The sequence below is a fragment of the Salmo salar genome, chromosome ssa07 (genome assembly GCF_905237065.1).
Source record: "Salmo salar chromosome ssa07, Ssal_v3.1, whole genome shotgun sequence".
Taxonomy (NCBI): Eukaryota; Metazoa; Chordata; class Actinopteri; order Salmoniformes; family Salmonidae; genus Salmo; species Salmo salar.
In genome coordinates, this window is record NC_059448.1 from 3063998 (window position 1) to 3084710 (window position 20713).

At 50.3% G+C, this 20713-nt stretch overlaps 1 protein-coding gene across 7 annotated transcripts in view; it reads left to right on the top strand.

Annotated features, from left to right (window-relative positions):
* The window catches only part of LOC106591515 (tyrosine-protein kinase Tec-like), a 106423-nt gene that overhangs the window by 82790 nt on the left and 2920 nt on the right, over positions 1-20713 (top strand). For all 7 annotated transcript variants that reach the window (XM_045721410.1, XM_045721413.1, XM_045721411.1 and 4 more), the window contains exons 13-18: positions 2868-3039; positions 3490-3600; positions 14186-14291; positions 15125-15189; positions 18657-18775; positions 19270-19427. In XM_045721410.1, coding sequence (XP_045577366.1) covers positions 2868-3039; positions 3490-3600; positions 14186-14291; positions 15125-15189; positions 18657-18775; positions 19270-19427 — 731 coding nt within the window. The remainder of the gene's footprint in view (positions 1-2867; positions 3040-3489; positions 3601-14185; positions 14292-15124; positions 15190-18656; positions 18776-19269; positions 19428-20713) is intronic.

Consider the following 20713-nt stretch of genomic DNA (forward strand, 5'->3'; position numbering starts at 1 on the left):
CTCTACACTAGTACTCTACACTACACTAGTACTCTACTCTAGTACTCTACACTACACTAGTACTCTACACTAGTACTCTACTCTAGTACTCTACACTACACTAGTACTCTACACTAGTACTCTACTCTAGTACTCTACACTAGTACTCTACACTACACTAGTACTCTACACTAGTACTCTACACTACACTAGTACTCTACACTAGTACTCTACACTACACTAGTACTCTACTCTAGTACTCTACACTAGTACTCTACTCTAGTACTCTACACTAGTACTCTACACTAGTACTCTACACTACTCTAGTACTCTACTCTACTCTAGTACTCTACTCTAGTACTCTACTCTACTCTAGTACTCTACTCTAGTACTCTACTCTACTCTAGTACTCTACACTAGTACTCTACTCTACTCTAGTACTCTACACTAGTACTCTACACTAGTACTCTACTCTACACTAGTACTCTACTCTACTCTAGTACTCTACACTAGTACTCTACTCTAGTACACTACTCTAGTACTCTACACTAGTACTCTACACTACACTAGTACTCTACTCTAGTACTCTACACCAGTACTCTACTCTAGTACTCTACTCTAGTACTCTACACTAGTACTCTACACTAGTACTCTACACTACACTAGTACTCTACACTAGTACTCTACACTAGTACTCTACACTACACTAGTACTCTACACTAGTACTCTACACTAGTACTCTACACTACACCAGTACTCTACACTACACCAGTACTCTACACTACACTAGTACTCTACACTAGTACTCTACACTAGTACTCTACACTAGTACTCTACACTACACTAGTACTCTACACTAGTACTCTACACCAGTACTCTACACTAGTACTCTACACTAGTACTCTACTCTACACTAGTACTCTACACTAGTACTCTACACTAGTACTCTACACTAGTACACTACTCTAGTACTCTACACTAGTACTCTACTCTAGTACTCTACACTAGTACACTACACTAGTACTCTACACTAGTACTCTACACTAGTACACTACTCTAGTACTCTACACTAGTACTCTACACTAGTACTCTACACTAGTACTCTACACTAGTACTCTACACTAGTACTCTACACTAGTACTCTACTCTAGTACTCTACACCAGTACTCTACACCAGTACTCTACACTAGTACTCTACACTATTACTCTACACTAGTACTCTACTCTAGTACTCTACACCAGTACTCTACACCAGTACTCTACACTAGTACTCTACACTAGTACTCTACACTAGTACTCTACTCTAGTACTCTACACCAGTACTCTACACTAGTACTCTACACTAGTACTCTACTCTACACTAGTACTCTACACTAGTACTCTACTCTAGTACTCTACACCAGTACTCTACACTAGTACTCTACACTAGTACTCTACTCTACACTAGTACTCTACACTAGTACTCTACTCTACACTAGTACTCTACACTAGTACTCTACTCTACACTAGTACACTACACTAGTACTCTACTCTAGTACTCTACTCTAGTACTCTACACTAGTACTCTACTCCAGTACTCTACACTAGTACTCTACACTAGTACTCTACACTAGTACTCTACTCTACACTAGTACACTACACTAGTACTCTACTCTAGTACTCTACTCTAATACTCTACACTAGTACTCTACTCCAGTACTCTACACTAGTACTCTACACCAGTACTCTACTCTAGTACTCTACACTACACTAGTACTCTACACTAGTACTCTACACCAGTACTCTACTCTAGTACTCTACACTACACTAGTACTCTACTCTAGTACTCTGCTCTAGTACTCTACACCAGTACTCTACACCAGTACTCTACACTACACTAGTACTCTACACTAGTACTCTACACCAGTACTCTACACTACACTAGTACTCTACTCTAGTACTCTACACTAGTACTCTACTCTAGTACTCTACTCTAGTACTCTACACCAGTACTCTACACTAGTACTCTACACTAGTACTCTACACTAGTACTCTACACCAGTACTCTACTCTAGTACTCTATACTACACTAGTACTCTACTCTAGTACTCTACACTAGTACTCTACTCTAGTACTCTACACTAGTACTCTACACTAGTACTCTACACTAGTACTCTACTCTAGTACTCTACACCAGTACACTACTCTAGTACTCTACACTAGTACTCTACACTAGTACTCTACACTAGTACTCTACACCAGTACTCTACTCTAGTACTCTACACTACACTAGTACTCTACTCTAGTACTCTACACTAGTACTCTACTCTAGTACTCTACTCTAGTACTCTACTCTAGTACTCTGCTCTAGTACTCTACACCAGTACTCTACACTAGTACTCTACTCTACACTAGTACTCTACACTAGTACTCTACTCTACACTAGTACTCTACACCAGTACTCTACTCTAGTACTCTACACTACACTAGTACTCTACTCTAGTACTCTACACTAGTACTCTACTCTAGTACTCTACTCTAGTACTCTACTCTAGTACTCTGCTCTAGTACTCTACACCAGTACTCTACACCAGTACTCTACACTAGTACTCTACACTAGTACTCTACTCTACACTAGTACTCTACACTAGTACTCTACTCTACACTAGTACTCTACACCAGTACTCTACTCTAGTACTCTACACTACACTAGTACTCTACTCTAGTACTCTACACTAGTACTCTACTCTAGTACTCTACTCTAGTACTCTACTCTAGTACTCTGCTCTAGTACTCTACACCAGTACTCTACACCAGTACTCTACACTAGTACTCTACACTAGTACTCTACTCTACACTAGTACTCTACACTAGTACTTTACTCTACACTAGTACTTTACTCCCTACAGAGAAGTGGCAGATCAACCCTGTTGAGTTGACCTTCATGAAGGAGCTGGGTAGTGGCCAGTTTGGGGTGGTGCGGCTGGGGAAATGGAGAGCTCAGCACAAAGTAGCTATCAAGGCTATCAGAGAGGGAGCCATGTACGAAGAGGACTTCCTGGAGGAAGCCAAGGTTATGATGTGAGTACAATACATGACACACGGGACTTCCTAGAGGAAGCCAAGGTTATGATGTGAGTACAATACATGACAGAGGGGACTTCCTGGAGGAAGCCAAGGTTATGATGTGAGTACAATACATGACAGAGGGGACTTCCTAGAGGAAGCCAAGGTTATGATGTGAGTACAATACATGACACAGGGGACTTCCTAGAGGAAGCCAAGGTTATGATGTGAGTACAATACATGACACACGGGACTTCCTAGAGGAAGCCAAGGTTATGATGTGAGTACAATACATGACACAGGGGACTTCCTGGAGGAAGCCTGCACACATCGATAGACGGATTGGATGTACAGATGACCCATAATGTTACTGTGTGTGTGTGTGTGTGTGTGTGTGTGTGTGTGTGTGTGTGTGTGTGTGTGTGTGTGTGTGTGTGTGTGTGTGTGTGTGTGTGTGTGTTGCAGGCGTCTCTCCCATCCTAAACTGGTGCAGCTGTATGGAGTGTGTACCCACCAGAAGCCCATGTACATTGTGTCTGAGTTTATGGAACTGGGATGTCTGCTCAATTACGTCAGGTAACCACTAGCTAACCCTCCACTCTAACCACTAGTCTACCTGCCCCCCCTCCACTCTAACCACTAGTCTACCTGCCTCCCCTCCACTCTAACCACTAGGCTACCTGCCTCCCCTACGCTCTAACCACTAGGCTACCTGCCGCCCCTACACTCTAACCACTAGGCTACCTGTCCCCCCTCCACTCTAACCACTAGTCTACCTGCCCCCCCTCCACTCTAACCACTAGTCTACCTGCCCCCCCTACACTCTAACCACTAGGCTACCTGCCCCCCCTCCACTCTAACCACTAGTCTACCTGCCTCCCCTCCACTCTAACCACTAGGCTACCTGCCTCCCCTACGCTCTAACCACTAGGCTACCTGCCGCCCCTACACTCTAACCACTAGGCTACCTGTCCCCCTCCACTCTAACCACTAGTCTACCTGCCCCCCTCCACTCTAACCACTAGTCTACCTGCCCCCCTACACTCTAACCACTAGGCTACCTGTCCCCCCTCCACTCTAACCACTAGTCTACCTGCCCCCCTACACTCTAACCACTAGGCTACCTGCCCCCCCTCCACTCTAACCACTAGGCTACCTGCCTCCCCTACACTCTAACCACTAGGCTACCTGCCTCCCTCCACTCTAACCACTAGGCTACCTGCCGCCCTCCACTCTAACCACTAGGCAACCTGCCGCCCCCACGCTCTAACCACTAGGCTACCTGCCTCCTCTGCACTCTAACCACTAGGCTACCTGCCGCCCCTACACTCTAACCACTAGGCTACCTGCCGCCCCTACACTCTAACCACTAGGCTACCTGCCCCCCTCCACTCTAACCACTAGGCTACCTGCCGCCCCTACACTCTAACCACTAGGCAACCTGCCGCCCCCTACGCTCTAACCACTAGGCTACCTGCCTCCTCTGCACTCTAACCACTAGGCTACCTGCCGCCCCTACACTCTAACCACTAGGCTACCTGCCTCCCCTCCACTCTAACCACTAGGCTACCTGCCGCCCCCTACACTCTAACCACTAGGCTACCTGCCTCCCCTACACTCTAACCACTAGGCTACCTGCCTCCCCTCCACTCTAACCACTAGGCTACCTGCCTCCCCTCCACTCTAACCACTAGGCTACCTGCCTCCCCTCCACTCTAACCACTAGGCTACCTGCCTCCCCTCCACTCTAACCACTAGGCTACCTGCCTCCCCTCCACTCTAACCACTAGGCTACCTGCCTCCCCTCCACTCTAACCACTAGGCTACCTGCCTGCCCCCTACACTCTAACCACTAGGCTACCTGCCTCCCCTCCACTCTAACCACTAGGCTACCTGCCTGCCCCCTACACTCTAACCACTAGGCTACCTGCCTCCCCTACACTCTAACCACTAGGCTACCTGCCTCCCCCTACACTCTAACCACTAGGCTACCTGCCGCCCCTACACTCTAACCACTAGGCTACCTGCCTGCCCCCTACACTCTAACCACTAGGCTACCTGCCTGCCCCCTACACTCTAACCACTAGGCTACCTGCCTCCCCTCCACTCTAACCACTAGGCTACCTGCCAGCCTCTACACTCTAACCACTAGGCTACCTGCCTGCCCCCTACACTCTAACCACTAGGCTACCTGCCTGCCCCCTACACTCTAACCACTAGGCTACCTGCCTCCCCTCCACTCTAACCACTAGGCTACCTGCCTCCCCTCCACTCTAACCACTAGGCTACCTGCCTCCCCTACACTCTAACCACTAGGCTACCTGCCTGCCCCCTACACTCTAACCACTAGGCTACCTGCCGCCCCTACACTCTAACCACTAGGCTACCTGCCGCCCCTACACTCTAACCACTAGACTACCTGCCGCCCCTACACTCTAACCACTAGGCTACCTGCCGCCCCTACACTCTAACCACTAGGCTACCTGCCGCCCCTACACTCTAACCACTAGGCTACCTGCCGCCCCTACACTCTAACCACTAGGCTACCTGCCGCCCCTCCACTCTAACCACTCGGCTACCTGCCCCCCCTACACTCTAACCACTAGGCTACCTGCCGTCCCTCCACTCTAACCACTAGGCTACCTGCCGCCCCTCCACTCTAACCACTAGGCTACCTGCCGCCCCTACACTCTAACCACTAGGCTACCTGCCGCCCCTACACTCTAACCACTAGGCTACCTGCCTCCCCTACACTCTAACCACTAGGCTACCTGCCGCCCCTACACTCTAACCACTAGGCTACCTGCCGCCCCTACACTCTAACCACTAGGCTACCTGCCTCCCCTCCACTCTAACCACTAGGCTACCTGCCTCCCCTACACTCTAACCACTAGGCTACCTGCCGCCCCTCCACTCTAACCACTAGGCTACCTGCCTCCCCTACACTCTAACCACTAGGCAACCTGCCGCCCCTCCACTCTAACCACTAGGCTACCTGTCGCCCCTACACTCTAACCACTAGGCTACCTGCCTCCCCTCCACTCTAACCACTAGGCTACCTGCCGCCCGTACACTCTAACCACTAGGCTACCTGCCTCCCCTACACTCTAACCACTAGGCTACCTGCCGCCCGTACACTCTAACCACTAGGCTACCTGCCTCCCCTACACTCTAACCACTAGGCTACCTGCCTCCCCTACACTCTAACCACTAGGCTACCTGCCTCCTCTACACTCTAACCACTAGGCTACCTGCCTCCCCTACACTCTAACCACTAGGCTACCTGCCTCCTCTACACTCTAACCACTAGGCTACCTGCCGCCCGTACACTCTAACCACTAGGCTACCTGCCTCCCCTACACTCTAACCACTAGGCTACCTGCCTCCCCTACACTCTAACCACTAGGCTACCTGCCTCCCCTACACTCTAACCACTAGGCTACCTGCCTCCCCTACACTCTAACCACTAGGCTACCTGCCTCCCCTCCACTCTAACCACTAGGCTACCTGCCGCCCCTCCACTCTAACCACTAGGCTACCTGCCTCCCGTACACTCTAACCACTAGGCTACCTGCCTCCCGTACACTCTAACCACTAGGCTACCTGCCGCCCCTCCACTCTAACCACTAGGCTACCTGCCGCCCCTACACTCTAACCACTAGGCTACCTGCATGCCCCACACTCTAACCACTAGGCTACCTGCCGCCCCTACACTCTAACCACTACGCTACCTGCCCCCCTCCACTCTAACCACTAGGCTACCTGCCTCCCCTACACTCTAACCACTAGGCTACCTGCCTCCCGTACACTCTAACCACTAGGCTACCTGCCTCCCGTACACTCTAACCACTAGGCTACCTGCCTCCTCTACACTCTAACCACTAGGCTACCTGCCTCCCGTACACTCTAACCACTAGGCTACCTGCCTCCTCTACACTCTAACCACTAGGCTACCTGCCGCCCCTACACTCTAACCACTAGGCTACCTGCCTCCCGTACACTCTAACCACTAGGCTACCTGCCTCCTCTACACTCTAACCACTAGGCTACCTGCCTCCCCTACACTCTAACCACTAGGCTACCTGCCTCCCCTCCGCTCTAACCACTAGGCTACCTGCCGCCCCTACACTCTAACCACTAGGCTACCTGTCTCCCCTACACTCTAACCACTAGGCTACCTGCCTCCTCTACACTCTAACCACTAGGCTACCTGCCTCCTCTACACTCTAACCACTAGGCTACCTGCCTGCCCCTACACTCTAACCGCTAGGCTACCTGCCTCCCCTACACTCTAACCGCTAGGCTACCTGCCACCCCTACACTCTAACCACTAGGCTACCTGCCTCCCCTACACTCTAACCACTAGGCTACCTGCCTGCCCCTACACTCTAACCACTAGGCTACCTGCCTCCCCTACACTCTAACCACTAGGCTACCTGCCTCCCCTACACTCTAACCACTAGGCTACCTGCCTCCTCTACACTCTAACCACTAGGCTACCTGCCTCCTCTACACTCTAACCACTAGGCTACCTGCCTGCCCCTACACTCTAACCGCTAGGCTACCTGCCTCCCCTACACTCTAACCGCTAGGCTACCTGCCACCCCTACACTCTAACCACTAGGCTACCTGCCTCCCCTACACTCTAACCACTAGGCTACCTGCCTGCCCCTACACTCTAACCACTAGGCTACCTGCCTCCCCTACACTCTAACCACTAGGCTACCTGCCTGCCCCTACACTCTAACCACTAGGCTACCTGCCTCCCCTACACTCTAACCACTAGGCTACCTGTCTCCCCTACACTCTAACCACTAGGCTACCTGCCTGCCCCTACACTCTAACCACTAGGCTACCTGCCTCCCCTACACTCTAACCACTAGGCTACCTGTCTCCCCTACACTCTAACCACTAGGCTACCTGTCTCCCCTACACTCTAACCACTAGGCTACCTGCCTCCCCTACACTCTAACCACTAGGCTACCTGCCTGCCCCTACACTCTAACCACTAGGCTACCTGTCTCCCCTACACTCTAACCACTAGGCTACCTGCCTCCCCTACACTCTAACCACTAGGCTACCTGCCTGCCCCTACACTCTAACCACTAGGCTACCTGCCTCCCCTACACTCTAACCACTAGGCTACCTGTCTCCCCTACACTCTAACCACTAGGCTACCTGCCTCCCCTACACTCTAACCACTAGGCTACCTGCCTGCCCCTACACTCTAACCACTAGGCTACCTGCCGCCCGTACACTCTAACCACTAGGCTACCTGCCGCCCCTACACTCTAACCACTAGGCTACCTGCCTGCCCCTACACTCTAACCACTAGGCTACCTGCCGCCCCTACACTCTAACCACTAGGCTACCTGCCTGCCCCTACACTCTAACCACTAGGCTACCTGCCTGCCCCTACACTCTAACCACTAGGCTACCTGCCGCCCCTACACTCTAACCACTAGGCTACCTGCCTGCCCCTACACTCTAACCACTAGGCTACCTGCCGCCCGTACACTCTAACCACTAGGCTACCTGCCGCCCCTCCGCTCTAACCACTAGGCTACCTGCCTGCCCCTACACTCTAACCACTAGGCTACCTGCCGCCCGTACACTCTAACCACTAGGCTACCTGCCTCCCCTACACTCTAACCACTAGGCTACCTGCCTCCCCTACTCTCTAACCACTAGGCTACCTGCCGCCCCTACACTCTAACCACTAGGCTACCTGCCGCCCCTACACTCTAACAACTAGACTACCTGCCTCCCCTACACTCTAACCACTAGGCTACCTGCCGCCCGTACACTCTAACCACTAGGCTACCTGCCGCCCCTACACTCTAACCACTAGGCTACCTGCCGCCCGTACACTCTAACCACTAGGCTACCTGCCGCCCCTACACTCTAACCACTAGGCTACCTGCCGCCCCTACACTCTAACCACTAGACTACCTGCCGCCCGTACACTCTAACCACTAGGCTACCTGCCGCCCCTACACTCTAACCACTAGGCTACCTGCCTCCTCTACACTCTAACCACTAGGCTACCTGCCGCCCCTACACTCTAACCACTAGGCTACCTGCCGCCCCTACACTCTAACCACTAGGCTACCTGCCTCCTCTACACTCTAACCACTAGGCTACCTGCCGCCCCTACGCTCTAACCACTAGACTACCTGCCGCCCGTACACTCTAACCACTAGGCTACCTGCCGCCCGTACACTCTAACCACTAGGCTACCTGCCGCCCGTACACTCTAACCACTAGGCTACCTGCCTCCCCTCCACTCTAACCACTAGGCTACCTGCCGCCCCTACACTCTAACCACTAGGCTACCTGCCGCCCGTACACTCTAACCACTAGGCTACCTGCCGCCCGTACACTCTAACCACTAGGCTACCTGCCTCCCCTCCACTCTAACCACTAGGCTACCTGCCGCCCGTACACTCTAACCACTAGGCTACCTGCCGCCGCTACACTCTAACCACTAGACTACCTGCCGCCCGTACACTCTAACCACTAGGCTACCTGCCGCCCGTACACTCTAACCACTAGGCTACCTGCCGCCCCTACACTCTAACCACTAGGCTACCTGCCGCCCCTCCACTCTAACCACTAGGCTACCTGCCGCCCGTACACTCTAACCACTAGACTACCTGCCGCCCCTACACTCTAACCACTAGACTACCTGCCGCCCCTACACTCTAACCACTAGGCTACCTGCCGCCCGTACACTCTAACCACTAGGCTACCTGCCGCCCGTACACTCTAACCACTAGGCTACCTGCCTCCCCTACACTCTAACCACTAGACTACCTGCCGCCCCTACACTCTAACCACTAGACTACCTGCCGCCCCTACACTCTAACCACTAGGCAACCTGCCGCCCGTACACTCTAACCACTAGGCTACCTGCCTCCCCTACACTCTAACCACTAGGCTACCTGCCTCCCCTACACTCTAACCACTAGGCTACCTGCCGCCCCTACGCTCTAACCACTAGGCTACCTGCCGCCCCTCCACTCTAACCACTAGGCTACCTGCCGCCCCTACACTCTAACCACTAGGCTACCTGCCGCCCCTCCGCTCTAACCACTAGGCTACCTGCCGCCCGTACACTCTAACCACTAGGCTACCTGCCGCCCCTCCACTCTAACCACTAGGCTACCTGCCGCCCCTCCACTCTAACCACTAGGCTACCTGCCGCCCGTACACTCTAACCACTAGGCTACCTGCCGCCCCTCCACTCTAACCACTAGGCTACCTGCCGCCCCTCCACTCTAACCACTAGGCTACCTGCCGCCCGTACGCTCTAACCACTAGGCTACCTGCCGCCCGTACACTCTAACCACTAGGCTACCTGCCGCCCCTACACTCTAACCACTAGGCTACCTGCCGCCCGTACACTCTAACCACTAGGCTACCTGCCGCCCGTACACTCTAACCACTAGGCTACCTGCCGCCCCTACACTCTAACCACTAGGCTACCTGCCTCCCCTCCACTCTAACCACTAGGCTACCTACCGCCCCTACACTCTAACCACTAGGCTACCTGCCTCCCCTCCACTCTAACCACTAGGCTACCTGCCGCCCCTACACTCTAACCACTAGGCTACCTGCCTCCCCTACACTCTAACCACTAGGCTACCTGCCGCCCCTACACTCTAACCACTAGGCTACCTGCCTCCCCTCCACTCTAACCACTAGGCTACCTGCCTCCCCTCCACTCTAACCACTAGACTACCTGCCGCCCCTCCACTCTAACCACTAGGCTACCTGCCCCCCCTACACTCTAACCACTAGGCTACCTGCCGCTCCTACACTCTAACCACTAGGCTACCTGCCGCCCCTACACTCTAACCACTAGTCTACCTGCCGCCCCTACACTCTAACCACTAGGCTACCTGCCTGCCCCCTACACTCTAACCACTAGGCTACCTGCCCCCCCTACACTCTAACCACTAGGCTACCTGCCGCCCCTACACTCTAACCACTAGGCTACCTGCCTCCCCTACACTCTAACCACTAGGCTACCTGCCGTCCCTACACTCTAACCACTAGGCTACCTGCCGTCCCTACACTCTAACCACTAGGCTACCTGCCGCCCCTCCGCTCTAACCACTAGGCTACCTGCCTCCCCTCCACTCTAACCACTAGGCTACCTGCCTCCCCTCCACTCTAACCACTAGGCTACCTGCCTCCCCTCCACTCTAACCACTAGGCTACCTGCCTCCTATACACTCTAACCACTAGGCTACCTGCCGCCCCTACACTCTAACCACTAGGCTACCTGCCTCCCCTCCACTCTAACCACTAGGCTACCTGCCGCCCCTACCCTCTAACCACTAGGCTACCTGCCTCCCCTCCACTCTAACCACTAGGCTACCTGCCTCCTATACACTCTAACCACTAGGCTACCTGCCGCCCCTACACTCTAACCACTAGGCTACCTGCCGCCCCTACACTCTAACCACTAGGCTACCTGCCTCCCCTACACTCTAACCACTAGTCTACCCGCCTCCCCTACACTCTAACCACTAGGCTACCCGCCGCCCCTACGCTCTAACCACTAGTCTACCTGCCTCCCCTACACTCTAACCACTAGGCTACCTGCCGCCCCTACACTCTAACCACTAGGCTACCTGCCGCCCGTACACTCTAACCGCTAGGCTACCTGCCTCCCCTCCACTCTAACCACTAGGCTACCTGCCTCCCCTCCACTCTAACCACTAGGCTACCTGCCTCCCCTCCACTCTAACCACTAGGCTACCTGCCGCCCCTACACTCTAACCACTAGGCTACCTGCCACCCTTACACTCTAACCACTAGGCTACCTGCCGCCCCTACACTCTAACCACTAGACTACCTGCCGTCCCTACACTCTAACCACTAGGCTACCTGCCGCCCCTACGCTCTAACCACTAGACTACCTGCCGCCCCTACGCTCTAACCACTAGGCTACCTGCCGCCCCTACGCTCTAACCACTAGGCTACCTGCCGCCCCTACGCTCTAACCACTAGGCTACCTGCCGCCCCTACACTCTAACCACTAGACTACCTGCCGCCTCTACGCTCTAACCACTAGGTTACCTGCCGCCCCTAAACTCTAACCACTAGGCTACCTGCCACCTCTACACTCTAACCACTAGGCTACCTGCCACCTCTACACTCCCACTAGGCTACCTGCCACCTCTACACTCTAACCACTAGGCTACCTGCCGCCCCTACACTCTAACCACTAGGCTACCTGCCAGCCTCTACACTCTAACCACTAGGCTACCTGCCGTCCCTACACTCTAACCACTAGGCTACCTGCCGCTCCTACACTCTAACCACTAGGCTACCTGCCGCCCCTACACTCTAACCACTAGGCTACCTGCCGCCCCTACACTCTAACCACTAGTCTACCTGCCTCCCCTACACTCTAACCACTAGGCTACCTGCCTGCCCCCTACACTCTAACCACTAGGCTACCTGCCCCCCCTACACTCTAACCACTAGGCTACCTGCCGCTCCTACGCTCTAACCACTAGGCTACCTGCCGCCCCTACGCTCTAACCACTAGGCTACCTGCCGCCCCTACGCTCTAACCACTAGGTTACCTGCCGCCCCTAAACTCCCACTAGGCTACCTGCCACCCCTACACTCTAACCACTAGGCTACCTGCCGCCCCTACACTCTAACCACTAGGCTACCTGCCGCCCCTACACTCTAACCACTAGGCTACCTGCCGCCCCTACACTCTAACCACTAGGCTACCTGCCGCCCCTACACTCTAACCACTAGGCTACCTGCCGCCCCTACACTCTAACCACTAGGCTACTTGCCGCCCCTACGCTCTAACCACTAAGCTACCTGCCGCCCCTACACTCTAACCACTAGGCTACCTGCCGCCCCTACGCTCTAACCACTAGGCTACCTGCCGCCCCTACACTCTAACCACTAGGCTACCTGCCGCCCCTACGCTCTAACCACTAGGCTACCTGCCGCCCCTACACTCTAACCACTAGGCTACCTGCCGCCCCTACGCTCTAACCACTAGTCTACCTGCCGCCCCTACACTCTAACCACTAGGCTACCTGCCGCCCCTACACTCTAACCACTAGGCTACCTGCCGCCCCTACACTCTAACCACTAGGCTACCTGCCTCCCCTCCACTCTAACCACTACGCTACCTGCCTCCCCTCCACTCTAACCACTAGGCTACCTGCCTCCCCTACACTCTAACCACTAGGCTACCTGCCCCCCTACACTCTAACCACTAGGCTACCTGCCGCCCCTACACTCTAACCACTAGGCTACCTGCCTCCCCTACACTCTAACCACTAGGCTACCTGCCGCCCGTACACTCTAACCGCTAGGCTACCTGCCTCCCCTCCACTCTAACCACTAGGCTACCTGCCTCCCCTCCACTCTAACCAATAAGCTACCTGCCTCCCCTCCACTCTAACCACTAGGCTACCTGCCGCCCCTACACTCTAACCACTAGGCTACCTGCCGCCCCTACACTCTAACCACTAGACTACCTGCCGTCCCTACACTCTAACCACTAGGCTACCTGCCGCCCCTACGCTCTAACCACTAGACTACCTGCCGCCCCTACGCTCTAACCACTAGGCTACCTGCCGCCCCTACGCTCTAACCACTAGGCTACCTGCCGCCCCTACACTCTAACCACTAGGCTACCTGCCGCCCCAAAAGTGAGGAGCGGTTTTTAGCTGCCGGATTTCCAGACCGCTCAACTCCACTCACATACTTTGGATAGCATACAGCAGAGCAGTCCAACCTTCTTCCTGGACATCTACCATCCTGTAGGTTTTCAGTCCAACCTTCTTCCTGGAGATCTACCGTCCTGTAGGTTTTTAGTCCAACCCTCTTCCAGGACATCTACCGTCCTGTAGGTTTTTAGTCCAACCCTCTTCCAGGACATCTACCTTCCTGTAGGTTTTTAGTCCAACCCTCTTCCTGGAGATCTACCATCCTGTAGGTTTTTAGTCCAACCTTCTTCCTGGAGATCTACCATCCTGTAGGTTTTCAGTCCAACCTTAGCCTAACATCCCTCTAGGTGGAGGGTTGGGTAGCCCTGGCATACAGATGTTTCGGCTTAACAGCCTCCTTCAGTGCATAGGTTCTAATATTTTGGGGGGTTCATTTATTTCAGGCAGCGTCGGGACACCTTCAGCCCGGGGTCCTTACTGAGTATCTGTCAGGACGTCTCGGAGGGGATGGAATACCTGGAGGCAAACGGCTTCATACATAGAGACCTGGTGAGTCTGTCCGCCAATAGGGATAGACCTGGTGCGTATCAGTCAATAGGAGAAACCTGGTGAGTCTGTCAACCAATAGGGTTACAGATTACGGACACCTAGCCAATGCGCAGAGACTGGGGGGAGAATATCAACCAATAGGGAGAGTCTTTACTGAGACCTGGTGAGTCTATCAACCAATAAGATCATATAATACAGACACCTAGTAAATAGGGAGAGACTTTGTAGGTCAACCAGCCAATAGGGGCAGACTTAGTGGGTCAACAAGCCAATAGGAAGTGTCATGACCCTCCTGTGAGGTTACAATGGATCAGCTCTACAGAGCTCTCTCTCTCTCTCCCGTAGAGGGGGAGAGGGATGGATGTGGGGTTTTTTTATGACACATCACGTCGATCGTAAACCGTAGGCAGCAGACGATTCCTTTTGGGTGATCGGAATGTCTTTGTGTCTCAGGAAGAGTTTATGGCCCAAAACTACAACATCAAACCACGGACAATATATTTCAACATCCGAATATTGGGACTGATATGAGGAAATTATTATTAATTGGTGACTGGTATGATATCTATATATTCTTGAGTTAATTCAGGAGATGGTAACTCATTAAATAAACGTTTCCCGTGGTGCCCCAAATTCCTAAAGAGTTAATTGTTACGTGATTCATTTAATCGAGTAATAATTAAACGTAGTAGGTAATTATTCGATAAGTAGCAATCATCACATTAATGACAGGAGAGAGCTGGCGAGTCGTTCAGCCAGTAGGCACATACCTGGTTAGAGTAACAGCCAATCACTGTCTCTCGCTCTCTCTCTCTCTCTCTCTCTCTCTCTAGGCAGCGAGGAACTGTCTGGTGAACGATGCTCTGGTGGTGAAGGTATCGGACTTTGGAATGGCCAGGTACGTAATGGAATAACACACTCAACTCTCAAACCATTCTCTAAATTTCAACTTCAATTTAAGGGGCTTTATTGGCATGGGAAATATATGTTTACATTGCCAAAGGAAGTGAAATAAACAATATCAAATTATATATATATATTATATACAAAAATGAAATGAACAATAAAAAGTCATAATTTCTCACTCTCAATTCAATTCAAAGGGCTTTATTGGCATGGTGAAAATATGTATATATATATGCACTGCTCAAAAAAATAAAGGGAACACTTAAACAACACATCCTAGATCTGAATGAAATAAATAATCTTATTAAATACTTTTTTCTTTACATAGTTGAATGTGCTGACAACAAAATCACACAAAAATAATCAATGGAAATCCAATTTATCAACCCATGGAGGTCTGGATTTGGAGTCACACTCAAAATTAAAGTGGAAAACCACACTACAGGCTGATCCAACTTTGATGTAATGTCCTTAAAACAAGTTAAAATGAGGCTCAGCAGTGTGTGTGGCCTCCACGTGCCTGTATGACCTCCCTACAACGCCTGGGCATGCTCCTGATGAGGTGGCGGATGGTCTCCTGAGGGATCTCCTCCCAGACCTGGACTAAAGCATCCGCCAACTCCTGGACAGTCTGTGGTGCAACGTGGCGTTGGTGGATGGAGCGAGACATGATGTCCCAGATGTGCTCAATTGGATTCAGGTCTGGGGAACGGGCGGGCCAGTCCATAGCATCAATGCCTTCCTCTTGCAGGAACTGCTGACACACTCCAGCCACATGAGGTCTAGCATTGTCTTGCATTAGGAGGAACCCAGGGCCAACCACACCAGCATATGGTCTCACAAGGGGTCTGAGGATCTCATCTCGGTACCTAATGGCAGTCAGGCTACCTCTGGCGAGCACATGGAGGGCTGTGCGGCCCCCCAAAGAAATGCCACCCCACACCATGACTGACCCACCGCCAAACCGGTCATGCTGGAGGATGTTGCAGGCAGCAGAACGTTCTCCACGGCGTCTCCAGACTCTGTCACGTGCTGTGTGAACCTGCTTTCATCTGTGAAGAGTACAGGGCACCAGTGGCGAATTTGCCAATCTTGGTGTTCTCTGGCAAATGCCAAACGTCCTGCACGGTGTTGGGCTGTAAGCACAACCCCCACCTGTGGATGTCGGGCCCTCATACAACCCTCATGGAGTCTGTTTCTGACCGTTTGAGCAGACACATGCACATTTGTGGCCTGCTGGAGGTCATTTTGCAGGGCTCTGGCAGTGCTCCTCCTGCTCCTCCTTGCACAAAGGCGGAGGTAGCGGTCCTGCTGCTGGGTTGTTGCCCTCCTACGGCCTCCTCCACGTCTCCTGATGTACTGGCCTGTCTCCTGGTAGCGCCTCCATGCTCTGGACACTACGCTGACAGACACAGCAAACCTTCTTGCCACAGCTCGCATTGATGTGCCATCCTGGATGATCTGCAGTACCTGAGCCACTTGTGTGGGTTGTAGACTCCGTCTCATGCTACCACTAGAGTGAAAGCACCGCCGGCATTCAAAAGTGACCAAAACATCAGCCAGGAAGCATAGGAACTGAGAAGTGGTCTGTGGTCTCCACCTGCAGAACCACTCCTTTATTGGGGGTGTCTTGCTAATTGCCTATAATTTCCACCTGTTGTCTATTCCATTTGCACAACAGCATGTGCAATTTATTGTCAATCAGTGTTGCTTCCTAAGTGGACAGTTTGATTTCACAGAAGTGTGATTGACTTGGAGTTACATTGTGTTGTTTAAGTGTTCCCTTTATTTTTTTGAGCAGTATATATATAATATATATATAATATATATATATATATATATATATATATATAATAGAGCAGGTATTCCCAAACTGGGGTATGCGCCGTCGGAGGAACACCAAATAAGAATGTGATTCCCATTTAACAAACAAAAAATAAATAAAGTGGTTAAGAAAATGTTTTCTCACATTTTCAAACAGTCCATTTATAATTTCCAACGGGGCTGTACATTTGGGTGAGGTTTTTTCACTCACCTGAGTCGCCTCGTTTCACTGCCAAAAATAAAATGAAAACCATCCAGTGTTCAGAGAAATAACGACACAATGTCAAATACAGGAAGCCTAGTCAAATATTTAACACCCAATCAAGTTAACCACTACCCTCTCGCTGGATTTCCACTAACGGCCAAACGTAGCTGCTGGAAGCCTAGTCAAATATTTAACATCCAATCACATTACTCTCTCTGCGGGAAAAGTAGAATGTTAACCCACTGTTCCCCGGTAGGCCGTCATTGTAAATAAGAATGTATTCTTAATTAACTGACTTGCCTAGTTAAATAAATGTTAAATAAAATAAAAAAGTCAAATGTGACGTAGCGAACGACCTGAGTGAGTTGGGTGCACCATTACGCAGGTACTTTCCCAAAAACGGACGACACAAACAACTGGATTCGTTATCCCTTTCATGCCCTGCCTCCAGTCCACTTACCGATATCTGAACACGAGAGCCTCATCAAAATTGCAACAAGCGGTTCTGTGAAAATGTAATTTAATCAGAAGCCATTGCCAGATTTCTGGATTGGATTGGGCTGCGCTCAAAAATAGTATCCCGCCTTATCAAATCACTCTGTTAAGACACTGATTCCCTTTGCAACCACGTCCCGATGTGAGAGTGGATTCTCGGCCCTCACTAGCATGAAAGACTTAAATAATTTAATAATTTTCCTGTATTTAGTTGAGACTCTCAAATGCAAATACAAAATACAACCCAACATTGCAAGCGCACCCTTCTCATTAACCTGTGGTGAGTCATTCACAATTTGATGAACAAATAAGGTTTTATATGTAAGATGGTTAAATAAAGAGCAAAATTATTGATTATTATTATATTATTATTTGTGCCCTGGTCCTATAAGAACTCTTTGTCACTTCCCACGAGCCGGGTCGTGACAAAAAAAATCACACTAATTCTTATGTTTAATAAATGTATTGTATACTGTGTGTGTGTGGCAGGCTTACAATGATGGCAAAAACACAACATTTGAGAGTGTGCTGACCCTGGTGCTAGAGGGGGTACAGCTGGAGGTTGAATGTTAGAAGGGGCATGGGGACTATAAACACTGTGGGAACCACTGGAATAGACAATAAACAAAAGGGAAATAAACAAGGGAAATGTTAGTAAACACACACAAACATTTCAAAATAATAAAGACATTTCAAATGTCATATGTCTATACGCAGTGTTGTAATGATGTGCAAATAGTTAAAGTACAAAAGGGGAAAATAAATCAACATAAATATGGGTTGTATTTACAATGGAGTTTGTTCTTCACTGGTTGACCTTTTCTTGTGGCAACAGGTCACACATCTTGCTGCTGTGATGGCACACTGTGGTATTTCAACCACGTACGTGTGTGTGTGTGTGTGTGTGCGTGCGTGCGTGCGTGCGTGTGTGTTAGGTACGTGCTAGATGACCAGTACACTAGTTCATCAGGAACTAAGTTCCCAGTCAAGTGGTCTCCCCCTGAAGTCTTCAATTTCTGCAAGTACAGCAGCAAGTCTGACGTTTGGTCCTTCGGTGAGTGATCACTGTGTGTCTGTATATTGATGAAGGTGTATGTGTGTATATTGATACAGGTGTGTGTGTGTGTGTGTGTGTGTGTGTGTGTGTGTGTGTGTGTGTGTGTGTGTGTGTGTGTGTGTGTGTGTGTGTGTGTGTGTGTGTGTGTGTGTGTATATTGATGAAGGTATATGTGTGTATATTGATACAGGTGTGTGTGTGTGTGTGTGTGTGTGTGTGTGTGTGTGTGTGTGTGTGTGTGTGTGTGTGTGTTGTCTGTATATTGATGAAGGTGTATGTGTGTATATTGATACAGGTGTGTGTGTGTGTGTGTGTGTATATTGATGAAGGTATATGTGTGTATAATGATACAGGTGTGTGTGTATGTGTGTGTGTGTGTGTGTATATTGATGAAGGTATATGTGTGTATAATGATACAGGTGTGTGTGTGTGTGTGTGTGTGTGTGTGTGTGTGTGTGTGTGTGTGTGTGTGTGTGTGTGTGTGTGTTCAGGTGTGTTGATGTGGGAGGTGTTTACGGAGGGGAAGATGCCATTTGAACACAACCCCAACCACGAGGTAGTGACGAGAGTGTCACAAGGACACCGTCTCTACAGACCCAGGAAGGCCACGCCCAACATCTATGACATCATGCAGCTCTGCTGGCACGAGGTACATCATACACTTCCTGCTTCCTGCTTCCTAGATTGACACTAACCACAGGTCTAGGATCAGAACTACTCCAACTCCTAACCTGAACCATTAGAGGGAAATATCAGAATTCAATACAATTCAATTCAATACAATTCAATTCAATACAATACAATTCAAGGGGTTTTATTGGTATTGGAAACATATGTTAACATTGCCAAAGCAAGTGAAGTAGATAATATACAAAAGTGAAATAAACAATAAAAATGAACAGTAAACATTACACTCACAGAAGTTACAAAAGAATAAAGACATTACAATGTCATATTATTTGCAATAATAATATGAAAATATATAAACATAAATATGGGTTGTATTTACAATGGTGTTTGTTCTTCACTGGTTGACCTTTTCTTGTGGCAACAGGTCACACATCTTGCTGCTGTGATGGCACACTGTGGTATTTCACCCAGTAGATATGGGAGTTTATCAAAATTGGATTTGTTTTCTAATTCTTTGTGGGTCTGTGTAATCTGAGGGAAATATGTGTCTCTAATATGGTCATACATTTGGCAGGAGGTTAGGAAGTACAGCTCAGTTTCCACCTCATTTTGTGGGCAGTGTTGCACATAGCCTGTCTTCTCTTGAGAGCCAGGTCTGCCTACGGCGGCCTTTCTCAATAGCAAGGCTACGCTCACTGAGTCTGTACATAGTCAAAGCTTTCCTTAAGTTTGGGTCAGTCACAGTGGTCAGGTATTCTGCCACTGTGTTCTCTCTGTTTAGGGACAAATAGCATTCTAGTTTGCTCTGTTTTTTTGTTAATTCTTTCCAATGTGTGAAGTAATTATCATTTTGTTTCCTCATGATTTGGTTGGGTCTAATTGTGTTGCTGTCCTGGGGCTCTGTGGGGTCTGTTTGTGTTTGTGAACAGAGCCCCAGGACCAGCTTGCTTAGGGGGACTCTTCTCCAGGTTCATCTCTCTGTAGGTGATGGCTTTGTTATGGAAGAACCAGCTTGCTTAGGAGACTCTTCTCCAGGTTCATCTCTCTGTAGGTGAGGGATTTGTTATGGAAGGTTTGGGAATCACTTCCTTTTAGGTGGTTTTAGAATTTAATGTCTCTTTTCTGGATTTTGATAATTAGCGGGTATCGGCCTAATTCTGCTCTGCATTATTTGGTGTTTTATGTTGTACACAGAGGATATTTTAGCAGAATTCTACATGCAGAGTCTCAGTTTGGTGTTTGTCCCATTTAGTGAATTCTTGGTTGGTGAGCGGACCCCAGACCTCACAACCATAAAGGGCAATG